At 42.0% G+C, this 17,957-nt stretch overlaps 1 protein-coding gene across 2 annotated transcripts in view; it reads right to left on the reverse strand.

Annotated features, from left to right (window-relative positions):
* Positions 1–17,957, reverse strand: part of LOC134392274 (sodium channel protein type 2 subunit alpha) — a 68,996-nt gene that overhangs the window by 25,440 nt on the left and 25,599 nt on the right. For both annotated transcript variants that reach the window (XM_063116460.1, XM_063116459.1), the window contains exons 11-16: positions 16,634–16,981; positions 14,319–14,451; positions 13,351–13,589; positions 10,648–10,821; positions 9,232–9,588; positions 5,393–5,872 (exon numbers count right to left, since the gene is read on the reverse strand). In XM_063116460.1, the coding sequence (XP_062972530.1) occupies positions 5,393–5,872; positions 9,232–9,588; positions 10,648–10,821; positions 13,351–13,589; positions 14,319–14,451; positions 16,634–16,981 (1,731 nt within the window). The remainder of the gene's footprint in view (positions 1–5,392; positions 5,873–9,231; positions 9,589–10,647; positions 10,822–13,350; positions 13,590–14,318; positions 14,452–16,633; positions 16,982–17,957) is intronic.

The following is a 17,957-nucleotide window of genomic DNA, read 5'->3' on the forward strand; positions in this document are numbered from 1 at the left end:
GGGGCTCAACAACATGTTATATATGCTGCTTTTTTTTTTTAAACTATTTTAATGAGTTTTTATTCAGTTTTTATTTTATCTTGTACACTGCTCTGAAATTTTGAATGGGGAGCGGTATATATTATAATTAAAATAAAATAAATAAATAAAATGGGTAATTTGGGGTTATGTGATTAATTTTAAAGTGTTAAATAGCAGAAGTAGAGGGCTCTGGACTAGGACCATAGCATGATTTTATCCCTGTTCTGTTGTTTAAATGAAAATCCGCCCCCCCACCCCCGGAGCTATTTTCTTTGGAGGGTGGACAATTGTTATCATGTTTGCCGCACTGGGGTGAGTTGATCTATTAGCAGTATTACCATCTTGCCACTTAAAATGTTCCCTCACACACTTTTCAGTTGACAATTTGCAGAAGTTGCTGAGATGCTATCTGTTTGGTATTAGTTGTATAGCTGAATGGCAGGTGATATATGCATTTAAGCTTACCAAAAGTAGAAGAAGAAGAAGAAGAAGGAAAAGGAGGAGGAGGAGGAGGAAAAGAAAAGCTAGTTATCTTCATTTAAAAATATATATTGAAATATCATGCATTGTATCCAACAATATTAATTGTAAAGTAGAATGAAATACACCTCAGTTTGATTAAGCAATGAGCCCTTTAGTTTGCCCAATGTGTTCGGTCTCCCAGCAATATCTAACTAAAGAAATAATTTACAAGTTGAATCAGTAGCATGCACTTTTACATCTTGCCATAACTGAGTGGTAAAGAACGCAGGTTCATTGGAATCTGAAATCCTACGAATGTTGGGATTGCCAGTCCTGCCTGACCATGCTGTGATGCGAGTCATGTGACTCAGCAGAGAGCAGCCGTGAAGGTTTTGTATACTATTGCAATGGATGGGGAAGGAAGATGGCTGAGTAGCATGCAGGCCAGTCAATACCCATTTCGAAAGTGATCATACAGAGGTAGAACTTGCTTAGGTAACCTGTATAAAATGGTTGCTGCCCGTTGCTCTGCCTGATAATAAAAAAAACCCACCAGTGCTGCATTCTCGAATGATCCAGCTTGATTTTAATCCTGCGAGAAGTAAGAATGGTAGGAAATGAAGTTTATGATAAAGTATCTCTGTTCTCGACTTTGGATTCTCATGTATGACTTGGTATACAGATATACTACATGTACTCTCAAGTAAAAATGAAAAAGATGTATTCATTTTCTTATTAAAAATAGCCAGCTTGATCCTCAAAAGCATCCACTATTATATCTCATTAGAATGTTATTATAAAGTATACAGATACATTGGAAGTTGAGTCTTAAAAATGTGGAGATGCCTGCAGAAGTTGCATTGATTTGTTGGATTGTATTTTCAAATTGCAAACCTGACGCTTGTTTCAAGGTTATCCACAAGGTTGGAGCATTCATAGATATATTCAAGATACAACCTTATTGTTTTCATTCAGCAATAACATGACATAGTTTCACAGTCAAAGATAATAAATAAATGCCTTCCTAATTTCTTAATCCAAACAAATTATGGGTTGGGTCCAGATTTAGGTGTGTTTTACAGAGCTGGCAGAAGTGGACTTCACTGCCCCTTTCTCCCCAAGGCTGACCTTCCAGCCACCCCAAAATGCTATTCAGTGGGTCAGGTGTTATGGTTAGGCTTTGAGGGGGAATGTGGTGATCCCTAAAAATCATGTGGAGGCACCTTCTGTGAGTGGAGTTTTGATCCTTTGAAGCTTGAGATGGATAAACAAATGGTCAAGGAACACCTAATTTCTTTGAACGAGTTTAAATCTCCAGAGCCCGATGAACTGCATCCTAGAATAATAAAGGAGCTGGCAGAAGAACTCTCAGAAGCACTGTCTATTATCTTTGCGAAATCAAGGAAGACTGGTGAAGTTCCGGAAAACTGGAGGAGGGCTAATGTTGTCCCTATCTTCAAAAAGGGCAAAAAGGAGGAACCTGGGAACTACAGACCACTTAGTCTGACATCCATCCCTGGGGAAATTTTGGAGCAGATTATAAAGAAGTCAGTCTGTAAGCACCTTGAAAACAAATCAGTGATTACTAGAAGCCAGCATGGATTTGTCAAGAACAAATCCTGCCAGACTAATCTGATCTTATTTTTTTGATCAGGTAACCTCCCTTGTGGACTGTGGGAATGCTGTGGACATAATATATCTTGACTTCAGCAAAGCTTTTGGCAAAGTGCCCCATGATATTCTGATCAGCAAACTAGCTAAAAGTGGGCTAGATGAGACAACTATTAGGTGGATCCACAGTTGGCTACTGAATCGGACTCAAAGAGTGCTTATCAATGGTACCTTCTCAACCTGGGGGGAGGTAATGAGTGAGGTACAGATAGGATACTGGGAGGGAGCGGGCAAAATGCTGTGCAGTTTAAACAGACTGTGCTGTTTAAGCCCCAATTGGGATCAACCATGGCTGCTTTTTAAGGAAGAAAAAAAAACCCACAAGGAATTCTAGTCATGGAACTCCCCTGTAATGGCTAGTTTGGCTCAGCTTGTGGCTCAGTTCCAGGTATATAGCATTAATCGTAATCTGGATTGACAGCTGATATTGGCTGGTTGCAACAATGGATTTGTGAGAGCAAACAAATAGCTGTGTCTGTACTGCTTAAGGGATTAGGCAGCTTTTGCGCCTAGGACTTGAGGAGAATAAAGCAACAGCATTCATCACTAGGCCCTGCCTCACATTTCAAGGTTTGGGGCTGCTGCGCTTTTACAGTAACAACGCCAGGTAATGGATGCAATAATGTCAAGTTTCAAAAAGACATTCCCACAACTTCTCTTCCTGGGATACCAATTAATTTAAATTCCTTCCTGATGCCAAATATGCCAGCCAGTCAGCCACTGAACATAAGAAGGAAGCATTCACCAAACCATTTCCTAGATTTTTTTTTAATTGTGGAATTGTCCATGGAGTTCATTATTCTGTCTGCCATCAATCCATTCCAAATACTCTTGAGGAAAGTGGTAGAAAATCCCCTCTGTGTGTGTGTGTGTGTGTGTGTAAGGGGCCTAGCTCCAAATTGCCAAAAATTGTCCCAATTCAGTACTGAATGCAGTAGGATTTTTTCTTCTCATAACTACTTGATGGAGCGTAAGGATAATTAAATAAATTATTGTTTGTATATCTACAAATGAGTTTTCCATAGCATAGAATTAAAATATTAATGGTCCAGAACTCTAATGAGTAAAAGGCCGACTTGATAAGGAAACCTTATGCAGTGGTAAATTAGGAGAGCCAGTGTGGTGTAGTGGCTAGAGTGTTGGACTGGGAGTTAGGAGATCTGGGTCCTAGTCCCCACTCAGCCATGGAAGCTCACTAGGTGATGTTGGGCTAGTCACAGACTCACAGCCCAACCTACCTCACATTTCTATGGGAACATTGTTGTTGTGAGGATAAAATGGGGAGGAGGAGGATTATGTTCGCTGCCTTGGGTTCCTTGGAGGGAAGAAGGCAGGAAATAAATGCAATAAATAAATAACTGTGTAAAACACATATGTATGCATTCACATTTTAAAAAGTCAAACTTTTACAGTGCACTGCCAGGGCAATTCCTGCAATGTATTTTAAATTACCCAAGTTATTTACATGGCCATGGAAATTAAGCATGGATCTATTTTTGTGAACCGCCCAGAGAGCTCCGGCTATTGGGCGGTATAGAAATGTAATAAAATAAATAAATAAATAAATTCCTTCGTGAATGGTGAGATGGGAGCTCAAAAAGGCTGTCTGCGGGGACGGCCCTGCCATTAGGTAGAGTGAAGAAGTCTCCTCAGTTGGCAGATGCTAGGGTGGGCGGGCAGGAGCAGCAGGGTATTGGGGGAAAGAGCTGTGTGAGTGCCACAAGGCCTGTCCTGCACTCCTTAAGCTAGCCTGTAGCCCTCAGGTGCAGAGGAGGCTGCATCCTTTATCACTGTTGTTGAAGATTTCAGCTGCCAGTCTGGCCAACTTTGGTCGGGCAACTTTCGCCACCGACACCCTCAGCCTCTTCTGCAGCCCCTGCTGTCCCCACACCTGCCATGCTGCTGAAAGGTGGAATATAAGTTTTATAAACAAACAAACAACGTACCCTAATGTTTGCCATTTTGAAATATATATCTTTGTTCTTTAAAGCAACGTTACACATTTTTGATAAGCTGGAGTCGCAAATCTAGCCTTTTACAAATCAATACAGCTACAGCCAAAATGGCATCTGTGGTTACAGAATTGAATCACTTTGCCCCAGTCCAAGGGAGCACGCTCACCAACAACATTTCATTTAACTTTCTTTCCTCACTGCTGTAAGACAGATCTCTGTGTGTTTCCCATGCATGCACGTTTCTTTCTCACAGAATGTGGGTTCAATTAAAAAAGAATCTTAGGAAACACTGAGTGTGTACAATTGCACTTATATACCGTTTCCTAACAATTTTTATCCAGTTTGAAAAAATGTCTCTGTGCAGGGGTTGGTGTCCTTGAAGTGTATCCTTAAATAAGCAGACTCCAGTATCCTTAACCAGCCAAATTGAGCTTCCCCTTAAAGAAATAAGCGAGGGGAATTTCGAAGCACAGTAGCAATGGCTCATATGCACCACAAGAAGGTGTAGACGAAAGCAAAAGTCTCTGATAACAAAGTCGGATGGTCAGGAAATGGGGCTGTGCAAGGCTTCTCTCTTTCATAGAAAAGCTCTAACCAATTACAAAATTTTCCTTTGGAAACAAACCAGGAAGGAAAGCACAAAGGCAGGTCTTGGGAGGCAGCGTAGGCGGCACCCCCTCTTTGTGTAAATTAAGACACTGCAGCTCTAACCAATCCTATATCATCAATCTCTAAATGAGCGCCCATTAATGTTTGAGAAACGACTTGGGTCTAGAAATTGATTCCCATCTTACAGGAGCCGCTGTTGACAATCTTTGACATTGAAGAACGGAACAACTTCTCTAATCTTACAGGCCTCCCCATAAAGGACACAATTGTAACAAAAGGATAAACCAACTGATTAGCTGTGGAGGGTCTTGCACCAATGTCCACTGAAACTCCAAAGGACATTTAATGACAAGGCTACAAAACTATCATTGTTTCTCATTTATTCTATACGTATTTATTTTATCATATAAAAATCTAGAAAATATGATGTTTATTTCCACAGGAAGGCCAAAGTATCTAGATGAGATAAATGAACAATTATGTTAATCAACATCAGCATCTAGTTTTACATTTGAAACATGCTATATCAAGGTATGTCACACATTTTCAGAGGCTGAAAAACAGTAAAACAGCAGTAAAATCGCCATCAGAATTGTTCATGTTTTATAAAGGCCAGCACTTCAAAACAATGCAGTGTTGTGTAGTAAATTAAACCTGCATTAAACTCAACCTACCTCTTTGCTTTCTTCCAAATCGGATTCACTGCTAAACTCCTCGGTGTTTAAATTTTCAAAATCCGATTCCCCAACTGCAATGGGCACAGTCACAGTGACACTTGGGTTGTTTATGAACGACATGTAATCACTTTCGTCGATGATGTATTTTTCCACACTGCTGCCTATGCCGCTGGTAGTTCCATTGCCATCTTTGAGATAGTTAAAATCTTTGCCAATATCTACTATGGTATGGTTAGAAAGGCAGCTGTCTTTCTTGTTGTTCAACTCTTCAAGCGGTTTGATTTCATCCAAAGCCTTTTGTTTCCTCACAAAGGCCTTTTGGACAAATTCGTGTGCTTTTCTTTTCACATAATCTATTCCCTTCTGAATCCTTGCCACAGCAATCTGGAGGTTGTTCATTTCATTGTCGTCGTCTGTAGCAGCAAGATTGTCTGAACTGAAGGAGCTCAGGAGCAAGGCTAGAAACAGGTTCAAAACCTATTAAGAAAAAAGGAGTACAACAGATTTCTTGTAAGTTACACAATGAAAAAAAGTACTTTTGGAATGTTTTAGTGTAACAGTTTTGGTTCCTAATTACACTCATGTCAGACCACCCTTATGCCACACTTCCTAGTCTATAATCTATTTGGGACATAAGGAACATAGGAGGCTGCCTTATATCTAGTCACATCATTGGTCCATCTAGCCCAGTATTGTCAATACTGATTGGCAGCTGCTCTCCAGGGTAGAATTCTTTCCTAGCCCTACCTGAAGGTGCTGAGAATTGAATCTGGGATCTTCTGCATGCAAAGCAGGTGTTCTCCTATTTAGTTACAGCCCCTCCAACAGTTAATCAAATCAGTCAGAGCTAGCTCCAGGTGTTTGAGGGCCCTTGGGCAAGGCCCCCTCCCTCAGTGATTCTACCTTCTCACCATCGATGTCATCACCTGTGATTGGTCCTCATCCTCTTTCTCATTATTGCTATCCAGGGCTGGGCAGAGAGGGGGCCAGTGGGGCCACATGGCATGGGCCTACAGTTTTGAGGGGGCCTACTTCGAGTCCCCCTGCCATTGACAAGGCAAAGTTGCTTGATTTTTCTATTGTTGATGATGAATTTGCCCAAAGAAAAGCATGTAAAGCATTTCTGAATGTGAAGAAGCGATGTCTTATATACATCTTGAATAAAAGTGCTTGCCATTTACCTTTTTATAAATCATTCCAGTTCATATGTGTTTAGAACTGATTAAAAATACTTAATGAGTAGTTTGAAATGGGGCCTACATTTCCCATCTGGCCCGGGACTATTACCAGCTTTGCCCGGCCCTGTTGCTATCACTTGCTTGCTTGACAGGAAGAGAGTCAATGTGCAAGCAGGCAGTGGTATCTCCTGCTCCTCACCGCCACAGTTGTCTGCGCCAGAGCAAGAGGCAGGTGGAAAAGCAGGCGCAATGATGAAGAAGAGGAAGAGTGGGCTCTTGTCAGGGGGCTCCTGCTGGGGTGTGGACCCTTGACAGGCACCTAACCATGCTTACCTTTAATGTTGACCCTGAAATCAGTGTTCCCATTAACCTACTACTAACTCAACTAGTAGATTCTCTAGGCTGAAGATGTCCCTGGCTCTACTGCCCAAGATTTCCTACCTGAAAATATTATGGACTCAACATGATCCTACAGATTCGCAAGGAATGGATACTACAAGTGACTTAACGCCGCTGACTTTCCAGATGCAAAAACTGAGGTGAAGCTGACAACCCTTTCACTGCCCAAGTGAAACTAACTAGGGGTTTCAGACTGAAGCCTTATAAATCCACTTCTATAGTAATCTGGAAACACTGAAGGTGGGGAGGAAAGAGTATCAGTTCCACTGTGCTCTTTGCACCCTCTCTACACATAGTTTCAAGTTTGTGCAAAATGTTTTGCATCCAATTGCCTCTAATCTTTTTCTGTGAGCAGTATGTGTAATAGTTTGCGCATCTAGCTACTGATAATTTTATTTCCTGATGGAATTTAAATCAAATCAAATCAGTGACAAGGAGGGTCTAGGAAATTTGACCACACTAGTGGAACTAAAATATTGTCATGGGCTTAGACTTGGTCAGAATGACCTTTCAGGAGCTCCTTAGTGCCTATGACCGCACAGAGATTCAGGACTCCTTCCAACTACATAATCCTTAACTCCTTAAGATTTTTGAAAGTAGAGCTATCTGTGTAGGTGCCTTGAAGTTATAGTTCTTAATGGACAGCTGACAGCGGGTAACATTCTGGTGATGTGTTTCAATGGGAGCTAGGATGGCCCAAGAAGCATTGGTGATAGATGGAGATGATTCATCTTTCTACCACCACCACCCCACTAGACAAAGGGAAGCAGGAAGTCAGTCTGCAGGAACTGGATCTGAAAAGGAGCCATTCTGCAGCAAATCCTATGGTGCTATGGATTCCCCTAGACATTTGATGGGGAGTAGTAAAATGTTGGACTGTTAATACTGTGGACCCTCATCTTATGCTCAATGTGTATATATGAGTAAATTAACCTTATATCATAGAGTCAGTATCTGCCTCCAATGACCTCAGAAGGAAAGATTACACAGGATTGAGTTTCTTTAGAAGAACCGGCTCCTGAGTAAGCACTGGTACCCCTGAAACATCTCACAACTCGGAAGTGGAGTGCATGTGCATAACAATATAAATGTCCACAAAAGGACCTTGTAGCTTATCAGAGCATCCCTTATCTGACTGCTTATTTCAGAATTTGCACTCAATAAATAGATCCTCCAAGGGCATGTTGTACTTTATATGAAGATATTTGACTGACAAGTCTACCAATTGGCTTAGCAGTCATGAGTACCAGAAGAACTAGAGTTTTGTAAAATAGAAGAGCCCATTCTTCAACTTTTCTGGGAATCAGCTTGATGTCCATCATCTGGATAGTTCAGGAGTTTACCATCCTCAGCCTTGAAGGGAAGGACTGTGGCACAGTGGTAGAACACATGCATTATATGCAGAGGGTCCCAGATCATAGCAATTCCAGGTAGGGCCCAGCGCAAGAGACCCCATCTGAATCCCTGAAGTGGTGCTGCTGCAGTCCATGTGGACCATACTGAGCTAAATGGATTAGGGGTCTAATAGGGTAAGGCAGTTTCCTATAGTTCTATTTGAGCATTGTGCTTGAACGGGATACACTAACATGGGTATGTGGGATGGGGACACACATACCAGTCCTGCACCCCCTTAGTCTCTGACCTCCCTGCGTTGAATGGTAAAGCCTGCAGCGGGCATCTACTCATGTTTGCTTGAACCCAAGTAGAAGCCTCATACTTGCATTAGGTCATCCTACTGAGGTATAACTCTTCAACAGGGCTTCTGTTCCTGTGTTGAAAAGGGAAGGACTGGGTATGTACAATGGAAATGCCTCTGTAAACAAACTCCTTCTCACAAAAGAATATAGGAAACTCTTGTGCACATAGGGCTTCGATCACACTCTACATGTGCTCTTTAAGAGATGTATATGTGGCAGAAGGGCTATGTAGAGTCTAGGAAATAAGTAAAACCATCCTCTGTCCTTTGGGGAGACTTTCCAATGACCTGACCACATTAATGAGGAAAAAGCATACACATACTTAAGTCTCATTCATTATGAAACCTGTTGAGTAGTATAGGCACAAAAACTGAAAGAACACTACACAATATTTGATTTGTAATCTAAATTGGTATAAATTTGGTTTACATTTGTTGGAGGGGGTTTAAATTCGTGTTTGACTTTCTATGATATGCAAATACTTAAAAAGTGTTAAAAAGTCATAAAAAGTCAAATTATCATGCACTACTAGATTTAAAATATGCATTTGTTGGATACATACCACCAGATTTCCAATCACCATGACCATCATGAAGACAGTAAGGCACATGGTTTGTCCAGCAACCTCCATACAGTCCCACATGGTCTCTATCCATTCTCCGCAAAGTACTCGAAAGACAATCAAGAAAGAATGGAAAAAGTCATTCATGTGCCAGCGTGGAAGTTCACAGTCGTTAGAGATCTTGCAGACACATTCCTTGTAGCTTTTGCCAAACAGCTGCATTCCAACCACAGCAAAAATGAAGACAATGATGGCCAGGACCAAAGTCAGATTTCCCAAAGCACCCACGGAGTTGCCGATAATTTTTATCAACATGTTTAATGTTGGCCAAGATTTTGCCAATTTGAAAACTCGAAGCTGAAAAATAAAAGTGCACAGAATCAAAATCAGAGTTCATTATCTTTGCAGTTTAATTAACGAAGGAGTTACTTTCTGCAGGAATTCTGCTGCTAAAAGTTGATGATAGATTTACATATCCATTCTAGACTCCTTGTGTGGTAAAATGTAACATAAGGATAAAAGAAAATTATTATAAATTGGTTTGGAGGTGGTACTTAACTCCAGTAAAATTAAATTTAGTAAATAAGGGAATTCAGCATTATGTTGGAGAGGATGTCGGGAGAAAGGAACATATATTCATATGTGGTGGAATTGTGAATATGTACAAAAGCTATGGAAAATGGTGTTTAGAGAGATAAATGAAATAATTGGATTGAAGTTAGAAGAGACACCAAGCGTAGCATTGTTATCAATGTATGGAAAATGACTTTGAAGAGATATGGAAACTGTTTTTAGAATTCGTTTTATTAAAAGGGAGAGGAAGAACACCTCCAGAGGATTCAATGCAATTTTGGAAAGTAGAATAAGATCCCTGGGGAAGGGGTGCACTTGTTAATGTTAATAGGTAACAATAAGTGTAATGTGTAGTTAAATATTGAAGATTGATGTTATTGTTATGTATGTGTATTGTTCATATATGTGTAGTGATGAAAAATTAATAAAAATCACTTTAAAAAATGTAACATAAAGCAGGGGTGGGCAGAAAGAAGATATCCAGATGTTTTGGAGTTCAGTGCCCATATGCCCCTGCCAACATGGCCAATGATCAAGAATCCTGGAAGTTGAAGTCCAAAGCTTCCTGAGATATACTTTCTACCCACCCTGATGTAAAGCAGATGTGTACTGATGGCTTGAATGATTACCAGCTTTAGGTTGCAATCTTATGCACAGTTACATTGGAGAAAGTCCCACTGAACTTCCAAATGATTATGCATTAGGTTGTGCTGTTAAATTATTATACCACCACTTGTTAATTCTTGCAGGAACATTACTTATATAAAACTAAGATATGAGTAATAAAATATAGAGCATGTACAGTCATAATCTGAAACTTCTGAAGCTTATTTTTATATTTACCAATCTGAAGGATCTTAGGACTGACAGTCCTTCCACGTTGGCAAGACCCAGCTCCATCAAACTCAGGCTGACAATGATACCATCAAAAATATTCCAGCCTTCTTGGAAATAATAATAAGGATCCATGGCTATTATCTTAAGGAACATTTCTGCTGTGAAGATGCCAGTAAACACCTACACGCAAAATTATGATTTGTCATCAGTCCCAAATAATGATCATATTCATCAAAATGTGTGTTGAGCAGGAAAAAAGAATGGCAGCATAACACATGGGATTGTGATCCAGAGAATTACAAAAGTTTTACTGTGGTACATAGTATACCCAGCACTTTTCAACATGCATTCACCACTAGGCGAAAGAGTTTGCATGAATCTCAGCCTCATATGCCTTCCTCTTAAGGCCAAAACAGACGTTGCTTTAAATGTGTGTCTAGCAGCTATGTCTCTTCATTTGTTATTTTTCTTACTTTATAGTAGGTACAGTTGGCTGATCTGTATTGGGACCCTAGCATGAGCGGCTTTTAAAACCCAGATCAGACCCCCTGCGCTTACTCTAGAGTGAAAATTAAAAGAATTTTAATTCTTTTAAAATTGCCACTGGACAACAGTAACATCTGTTTTGGCACTTAGGAACCTGCTTCATACCAGGCCAGACTCTTTTGTCCAGACAGTCCAGCATTGTCTACTCAAAATTTCTATGGATGTATCAGTTGAGCAAACCCCTTCTGGTTTGAAAAACTTTGAAAAATCCTTCACTTGGCGTTCTGCTTTAGTGAATATTCAGTGACAACTCTACTATAAATTGCCCCCTGGAAGTGGTAAGTAAAGGCCTAGATTGAGTTGTTGATAAAGGTGCTGGCCAGGGCCAATGTCAAAAGTAGGCATGGTTGGGCACCTGCTGAGGGCCCACACCCCAGCAGGATCCCCCTGGCAAGAGTCCCCTGGACGTCCCTCTACGCGTCACCATTGCAACCTGCTTGTTTACCTGCCTCTTGCTCTGGCACAGACAACGGCAATGGTGAGAAGGAGATGCCACTGTGAGAAGTATGAGGAAGAGCACTAGGAGCTGGAGACAATGGGCCCGTTCAGAAGACACCTTAAACCATGGCTTTAACCATGGTGGTTAAGCCAGAAAGCTAGGCCGTGTCAGAAGTGTACCACTCAGTATTTTAACACTTAATTTTAACTTAAATTTAAATTATACTGTTTTAACTCTGTATTTTAACCTTATATCAATTTTGCTGCGTGGTTTTATCCTGGTTGTGCTTTTTATATTGTATTTTGTATTTGTATTTTTAACTTGTTGGTTGTTTTATGATGGTTTTAATTTTTGTGAACCGCCCAGAGAGCTTCGGCTATTGGGCGGTATAAAAATGTAATAAATAAATAAATAAATAAATAAGACACCTTAAACCATGGTTTTAACCACAGCAAATAAGGCTTTTTTGCTTTATTCACCATGGTTAAAGCCGTGGTTGAAGGTGTCTTTTGAACACAGCCTGGCTTTCTGGCTTAACCACTGTGGTTAAAGCAGGTTGCATGGTTTAAGGTGTCTTCTGAATGGGGTCATTGGCAGTGAAAAGGTAGATTCACTGGGGGAAGGGGCCCATTGAAGGTATCCTGTCCAAGGGCCCTCCAAAAATCGGGAGCTACCACTCCTGACATTGCAGTTGTTGCCACCTGCGCTTCTTGCCTTCTCCCCCATCGTAACAACAACATCTTTGTCATTTTCCCTTCATCCCGTCTCATCTAACATGGAAAGCTAGCTCTCTGGGTAGAGAGAGTATTTTACTTCTACATACCTGTGCACGCCCATCAAGCACTCCATGGGAGTTAAATATTCATTGGTGAACATTGTACTAAGCTTAGCGGCACTTATTGGCAGATGGACTATGTTGGCACTATCCTGTCCTGAGCTAAATGGTACATGTTTTTTTGTTTTTAAAGTTATACTGGACAGGGATAGGCAGAATGTACACCTCCCTTAGTTACATCTTCTGGAAGCACACCTCACGTATGGTGGGTTAGATCCTAGCCACCGTTGATGGACAGCTGAGGGGGGTTAGGATGGAGTAGGAATACCAGCTTATTGGCAGAGAGGAGCTTTGCTGGCATGACAGCATGTCTGCCAAAGAAAGCCCTGGTAACCTTTGTGGGTGCAGTACTTTGTGGGTGTACTACTAATGATGTCAATAGGGCCCAAAACAGGGTGTTCCAGGAGCAGCCCTGTTTCCATCAGATCCAAAGCCCTCTCTCTTTGCCCTGGCACACTCCTGGATTGGACTCCAAATCTACATTAGCCTTGACCTGGTATAGATATTTTCTCTCTCCTTGGATTCAATAGGTTAAATAAATAAATAAATAAATAAATAAATAAATAAAATCACTGGAACAAGAAGAACAAGAAACACCCTCCTCCCTCCGAATGTTGTGAGCCAGCAGGCTCTGGATGCTGTGGTGGATCCTCGGTAGAGCTCTCTTCCCACCCTGGTACATAAGATTGGTCTGCCTGTAGGTTGCACTTCGCTTCCATTAACTTCAATGGGATTTAACACAGGTCTAACTTTTCACATTGATTTCAATAGGCCATGAGTCTGCCTAAGTTAATCTGGATCCAGCCTAGAAATCCTACACAATTCAGTCATTCTTTCAGTAAATACAACTATTTGTGTTTTGTTATATAGGACACTGCGACAGACTTACCAAGTTTCCAACGGACAGCACGTTATTGAACTGTGGTGTCATTGGATAATGTTCCATGGCCATAAACAAAGTGTTCAAAACAATGCAGATGGTGATAGCAAGGTCGACAAATGGATCCATCACAATCAAATTAACAATATGCTTTATTTTTAACCACGGAGGCCAGCAATCCCAGATTAAGCACATGTTAGCAAATTTATACCAGCATGGAGGGCATTTCTGTCTGGATTCCTCAAGTTCTAGAAAGGAGGGTGGGGAAGAAGAAATACACACACACACACACAAAAGGGGTGGGGGGAAGAAACACTTAAAAAGCAATCCATCCATAAGAACATAAGAAGAGCCATTTGGCGCCCAAACACTGAGAGAGGACCTGCATTCAGATAAGACGTCAAATGATGGTTTATTAAGCAAAGCCATAATTTGATGCTATGTCTTCTGGCTTACAAAATACTTTGCTAGAGGCAGCCAAACTAGTATATCAAGCCACGTTTTGAAGCTGGTTTGTGAGCCACAATGTCTGCTAACTGCGGTTTACTGTTCTGTCTGAATTCACAACCTACAGATAATTGAGATGGACGAATCCCAGTTAGGACCATTGTTCCACCTCAGGAGGCTGCTGCATCACAGAGATGGGAGTAAACAGGGGGAGAGGGAGCAGACAAGAAGCTCTGTACCACTGTTTGCCTCCTCTGTGTATGGAAGCTCAAACCATGGTGTGGGTTCTTCGCTATGGTTAGAATAAACCATGGGATAGTATCCAATGCTATATTCTGCTAGCTCGAAAGATGTTGCGCCAGCATTGGTTTCTGCTAGTGCAACAGAAAGAGCAAGTAATGGGGCGGGTGGCCACTCCAGAGGGCTGATGCCAGCCCCACCAGGTGCTCAGGAGAGTGTCCAGCATGGCTTCCCAATGAGCCCACCCAGCCCAAAAGCCTCGCTCAGAGGAGTCTTATAAGTTTACACACCTTCCATTGTGTTGGTAAGTATGCTGGCTATGCTCATTGCTCTTTGCCTTGCAGTAGGTTCAGACAGAAAATCCATAGACATGTGGTAAGAACTCGAGCGCCGCTTTCTTAATTCTGTTTCTGTAGTGGTGCCCTGGGGGGAAAAATACTTATGAATGTAAATAGTCATTACATCTTCGATTTCATAAAAATAGTCAGAAAACACCACAAATTGTTAACAGAACTAAGATGTAGATGTCCAAATATCCTTTAGAAAGTAAGACATAAGTATACTTGCAAGTAAGTCCCATTGATAGTTAGGCTTGAGCAATAAGTCTCCAATCTGTAAAAATTGGAGTTCAGCCCTAGGGATGCGAGAGGAATTCATTCAGTGCAAACTTACCTAATTTTGCACTTTTGAACTGATACTCAAACCAAAACCCAATTATCTTTCTCCAAATTTTGCGAAGGAGTTCTCCAAAAACAAAATGTGTACAAAATATCTACAAATATTTTTTAGGAAAAGTGCACACAAAAATGCATACATTCACGGAAATAATGTTCAATACTGCAGTGTTTTAGGGAAATTGCTTGCAAATATGCATCCATTAGAGAAAACTGCATTTCAAATTTTTATGAAAACCTTTTTTAAAAAAATTCCAAACTTTGGGATGAACCAAATTTAAGATTGTAAAATGAGAAACCGAACCTGACAAATTAGTCCACCCATACTCAATGCCTTTTCCAGGTGGTTCTTGTTTGGGTTTTTTTGGTTTTTAAAAGGTGAACACCGATGGAAATATTGATGCTCATTGGTAATTCCATCAACCATTCCAAATTTTGCCATGGAAAAGTTTAGGCCAAGTTTTACCCTTGAACGTTATTTTTATCAAATCAAATGATTTTTCATTGATTAATCTATCCACTATCTTGACAAATTGTTGCAGTGCTATTTATTTATTTATTTATTTATTTATTTATTTATTTATAGTATTTACATCCCTTCTTTTTCCTCCAAGGTGATGTACATAATCCTCTTCCTCTACACTTTATCCTCACAGCAACAACCCTGTGAGGTAGGTTGGGCTGAGAGTCTGTGACTGGCCCAAAGTCACCCAGTGGGTTTCCATGGCCAAGCTGGGACTAGAACTTGGATCTACCAACTCCCAGTCGAACACTCTAGCCACTACACCACACTACTATTGAACTCTGCCAATAAGACCTTAGTACTAAGCCAGATTGTTCTCCTCTGTAGTTTAAGATGGTGAGTTCTGCGTTCACAAATATTCCCAGAGTTGTGCTGGGTGCTAGCCCTGTTTAAGAGGGCACAAACAGTGTAGGAGGTGTGGGGCCATGTGCACCGGCCCTACCTCCAATGTGTCTATATACACTGGCCATGCCCCTTCCATGCATGGCCTTCCTGTACTGAGCGCAATGGTTTCATACGAGATCCTAAGCATGTTCTGCTGAAAGAGCTTAGACTCCTCCCCACAATCAGCAATTCTACATAATCAGGGTACCTGATTACAGGGATGCTGAACACACTTGAAATGAAGTGGATAGGGCCAGCACACATATTGGGGTGGGGCTAGTGTGCGTGACCCTGCCCCCCACATATTTTGTGTCCCCCACATATTTTGTCCATGGTCTTGCCCCCCTATCTTGTGCCCTCACACGTTCTTTTGTGTCCCCTACACACATATTTGTGTCCTCCCAGTTTTGTGCCTCCCACATATTTGTGCCCTCACACATTCTTTTGTGCCTCCCCATACAATATTTTGTGTGTATCCCTGCACCCCCACACATATTTTGTTCCCTCACAGATTCTTTTGAATGCCTCAATAGGGCTACAGCAAGGGTGTTGAACCTCTTTCAGCCTGAGGGCCAAATTCCATTCTGGAGAAGCTCTCGGGAGCCACATTCCAGTGGTGCACGGGGCTGAAGCCTAAAGAGGTGAGGCCAAAAATATAAAAAGATACCAGCATATTGTTGCTTAAAGCTCTAACTGGCAGTAACTAAGCTCTAAGAGACACATTTCAACCTTTTAGCATGGGGGGGGGGGGGAACTGCACAAAAGTGGGGAAACCCCAAAACAATAGGTGGTTGGGGGGGGGAAATAAGGTGGCGCCAGGAAACGGGGGTATAGCTTCCTGAGAAACTCCAGAGAGCCTGATTGGGACTCTAGGAGTGCTGGATTTGGCCTGAAGTTCTGTGCTCCTGGGCTACAGTTTCAGATTATTTTGATTTACTCAAAAGGCATTTATTCATATTCATAAGGAAACAGGCTTTCACGGGTTGCACACTTTCCTGTCCGTGGCTGCTTTCTCTATGTTTACCTCAGGCAGAAGCTGCCCAGTAGGTGACATCAGAGCAGGAGGCCCACCAACTAAGGAAACCACCCCGTTGCAGTCCACAGTGCTGTGCATCTTCCCGTTTGCTGGAAGCACCGGGACCATCCTGGACGACCGGCTGGCCTGACTAATGTTGCTGTTGCGCCGCTCGCTGTGTCTGTGCGGAACAAAGAGAGAATCTCTCCTGCTCTCATTGTCCTCAAAGGTGCTGTGCTCGTCATCAGCAAAGTCGTTTTCTGATCCAATGTCCTTTGTCCGGCCTCTGAAGCTGAAAAGACTGGCTTTGCTGCTGCGCCGTGGGGAAAAGAGGGATCCGCGGATGCTCAGTAAAGACTGCAAGGGAACGCGAGAAGGCAACCCAAGATCAGAAACATCCATATGGAAACAAAGCCCTATGAGGAGAGACTGAAAGAACTGGGCATGTTTAGCCTGGATAAGTAGATAGAGGGGAGACATGACAGCACTCTTCAAATACTTAAAAGGTTGTCACACAGAGGAGGGCCAGGATCTCTTCTCGATCCTCCCAGAATGCAGGACAATAATAGGCTCCAGTTACAGAAATCCAGATTCCAGCTGGACATCAGGAAAAACTTCCTGACTGTTAGAGCAGTACAATGGAACCAGTTACCTAGTATGGTCATGGGGTCTCCCACACTAGAGGCCTACAAGCGGCAGATAGACAGCCATCTGTCAGGGATGCTTTAGGGTGGATTCCTGCATTGAGCAGGGGGTTGGACTTGATGGCCTTATAGGCCCCTTCCAACTCTACTGTTCTATGATTCTATAAGCCACACACAAGGTGGGAAAGGGGATGAAATCCTAACTGTAGCAAAACAAGGGAGTTGTAAGGCTCTTCCCACCACCACCACCACCACCCAACTTTCAAAGGAAATGATGGGACACAGTCGGTTTGGGGCACATGAACCATCTCCATTAATACTTACCCCCAAAATATTAAACCAATATGTATCAAATGACGCCACTTAATTCCAGCAAAAGGCTCTGCTCAACAGAACTGTTTCTCATCACTTTGCATTCTGTGTAAGATGGATCATAAATAAAGGAAACCACAGCTAACCATCACTCATTCCCATCCTTTCATTGGATTCAGGGCGAGCATCAGGGGTTGGAAACACTGGGGGCTCGTCTTGACGGCGGCGCATTGGCCCCGCGAGCCCCGAAACCCCCGCGTTTGCGCTCCTTTGAACTGACTTCATGCAAAGGAGCTAATGCGGGGTTTACAGGGGAGGAGGAGGGCTGGTTGCTCATTTTTAAAAAACATGCCGGTGCTTCTCTTGGAGGGGAGGAG

The sequence above is a fragment of the Elgaria multicarinata genome, chromosome 2, assembly GCF_023053635.1.
Source record: "Elgaria multicarinata webbii isolate HBS135686 ecotype San Diego chromosome 2, rElgMul1.1.pri, whole genome shotgun sequence".
In the NCBI taxonomy this organism is placed as follows: Eukaryota; Metazoa; Chordata; class Lepidosauria; order Squamata; family Anguidae; genus Elgaria; species Elgaria multicarinata.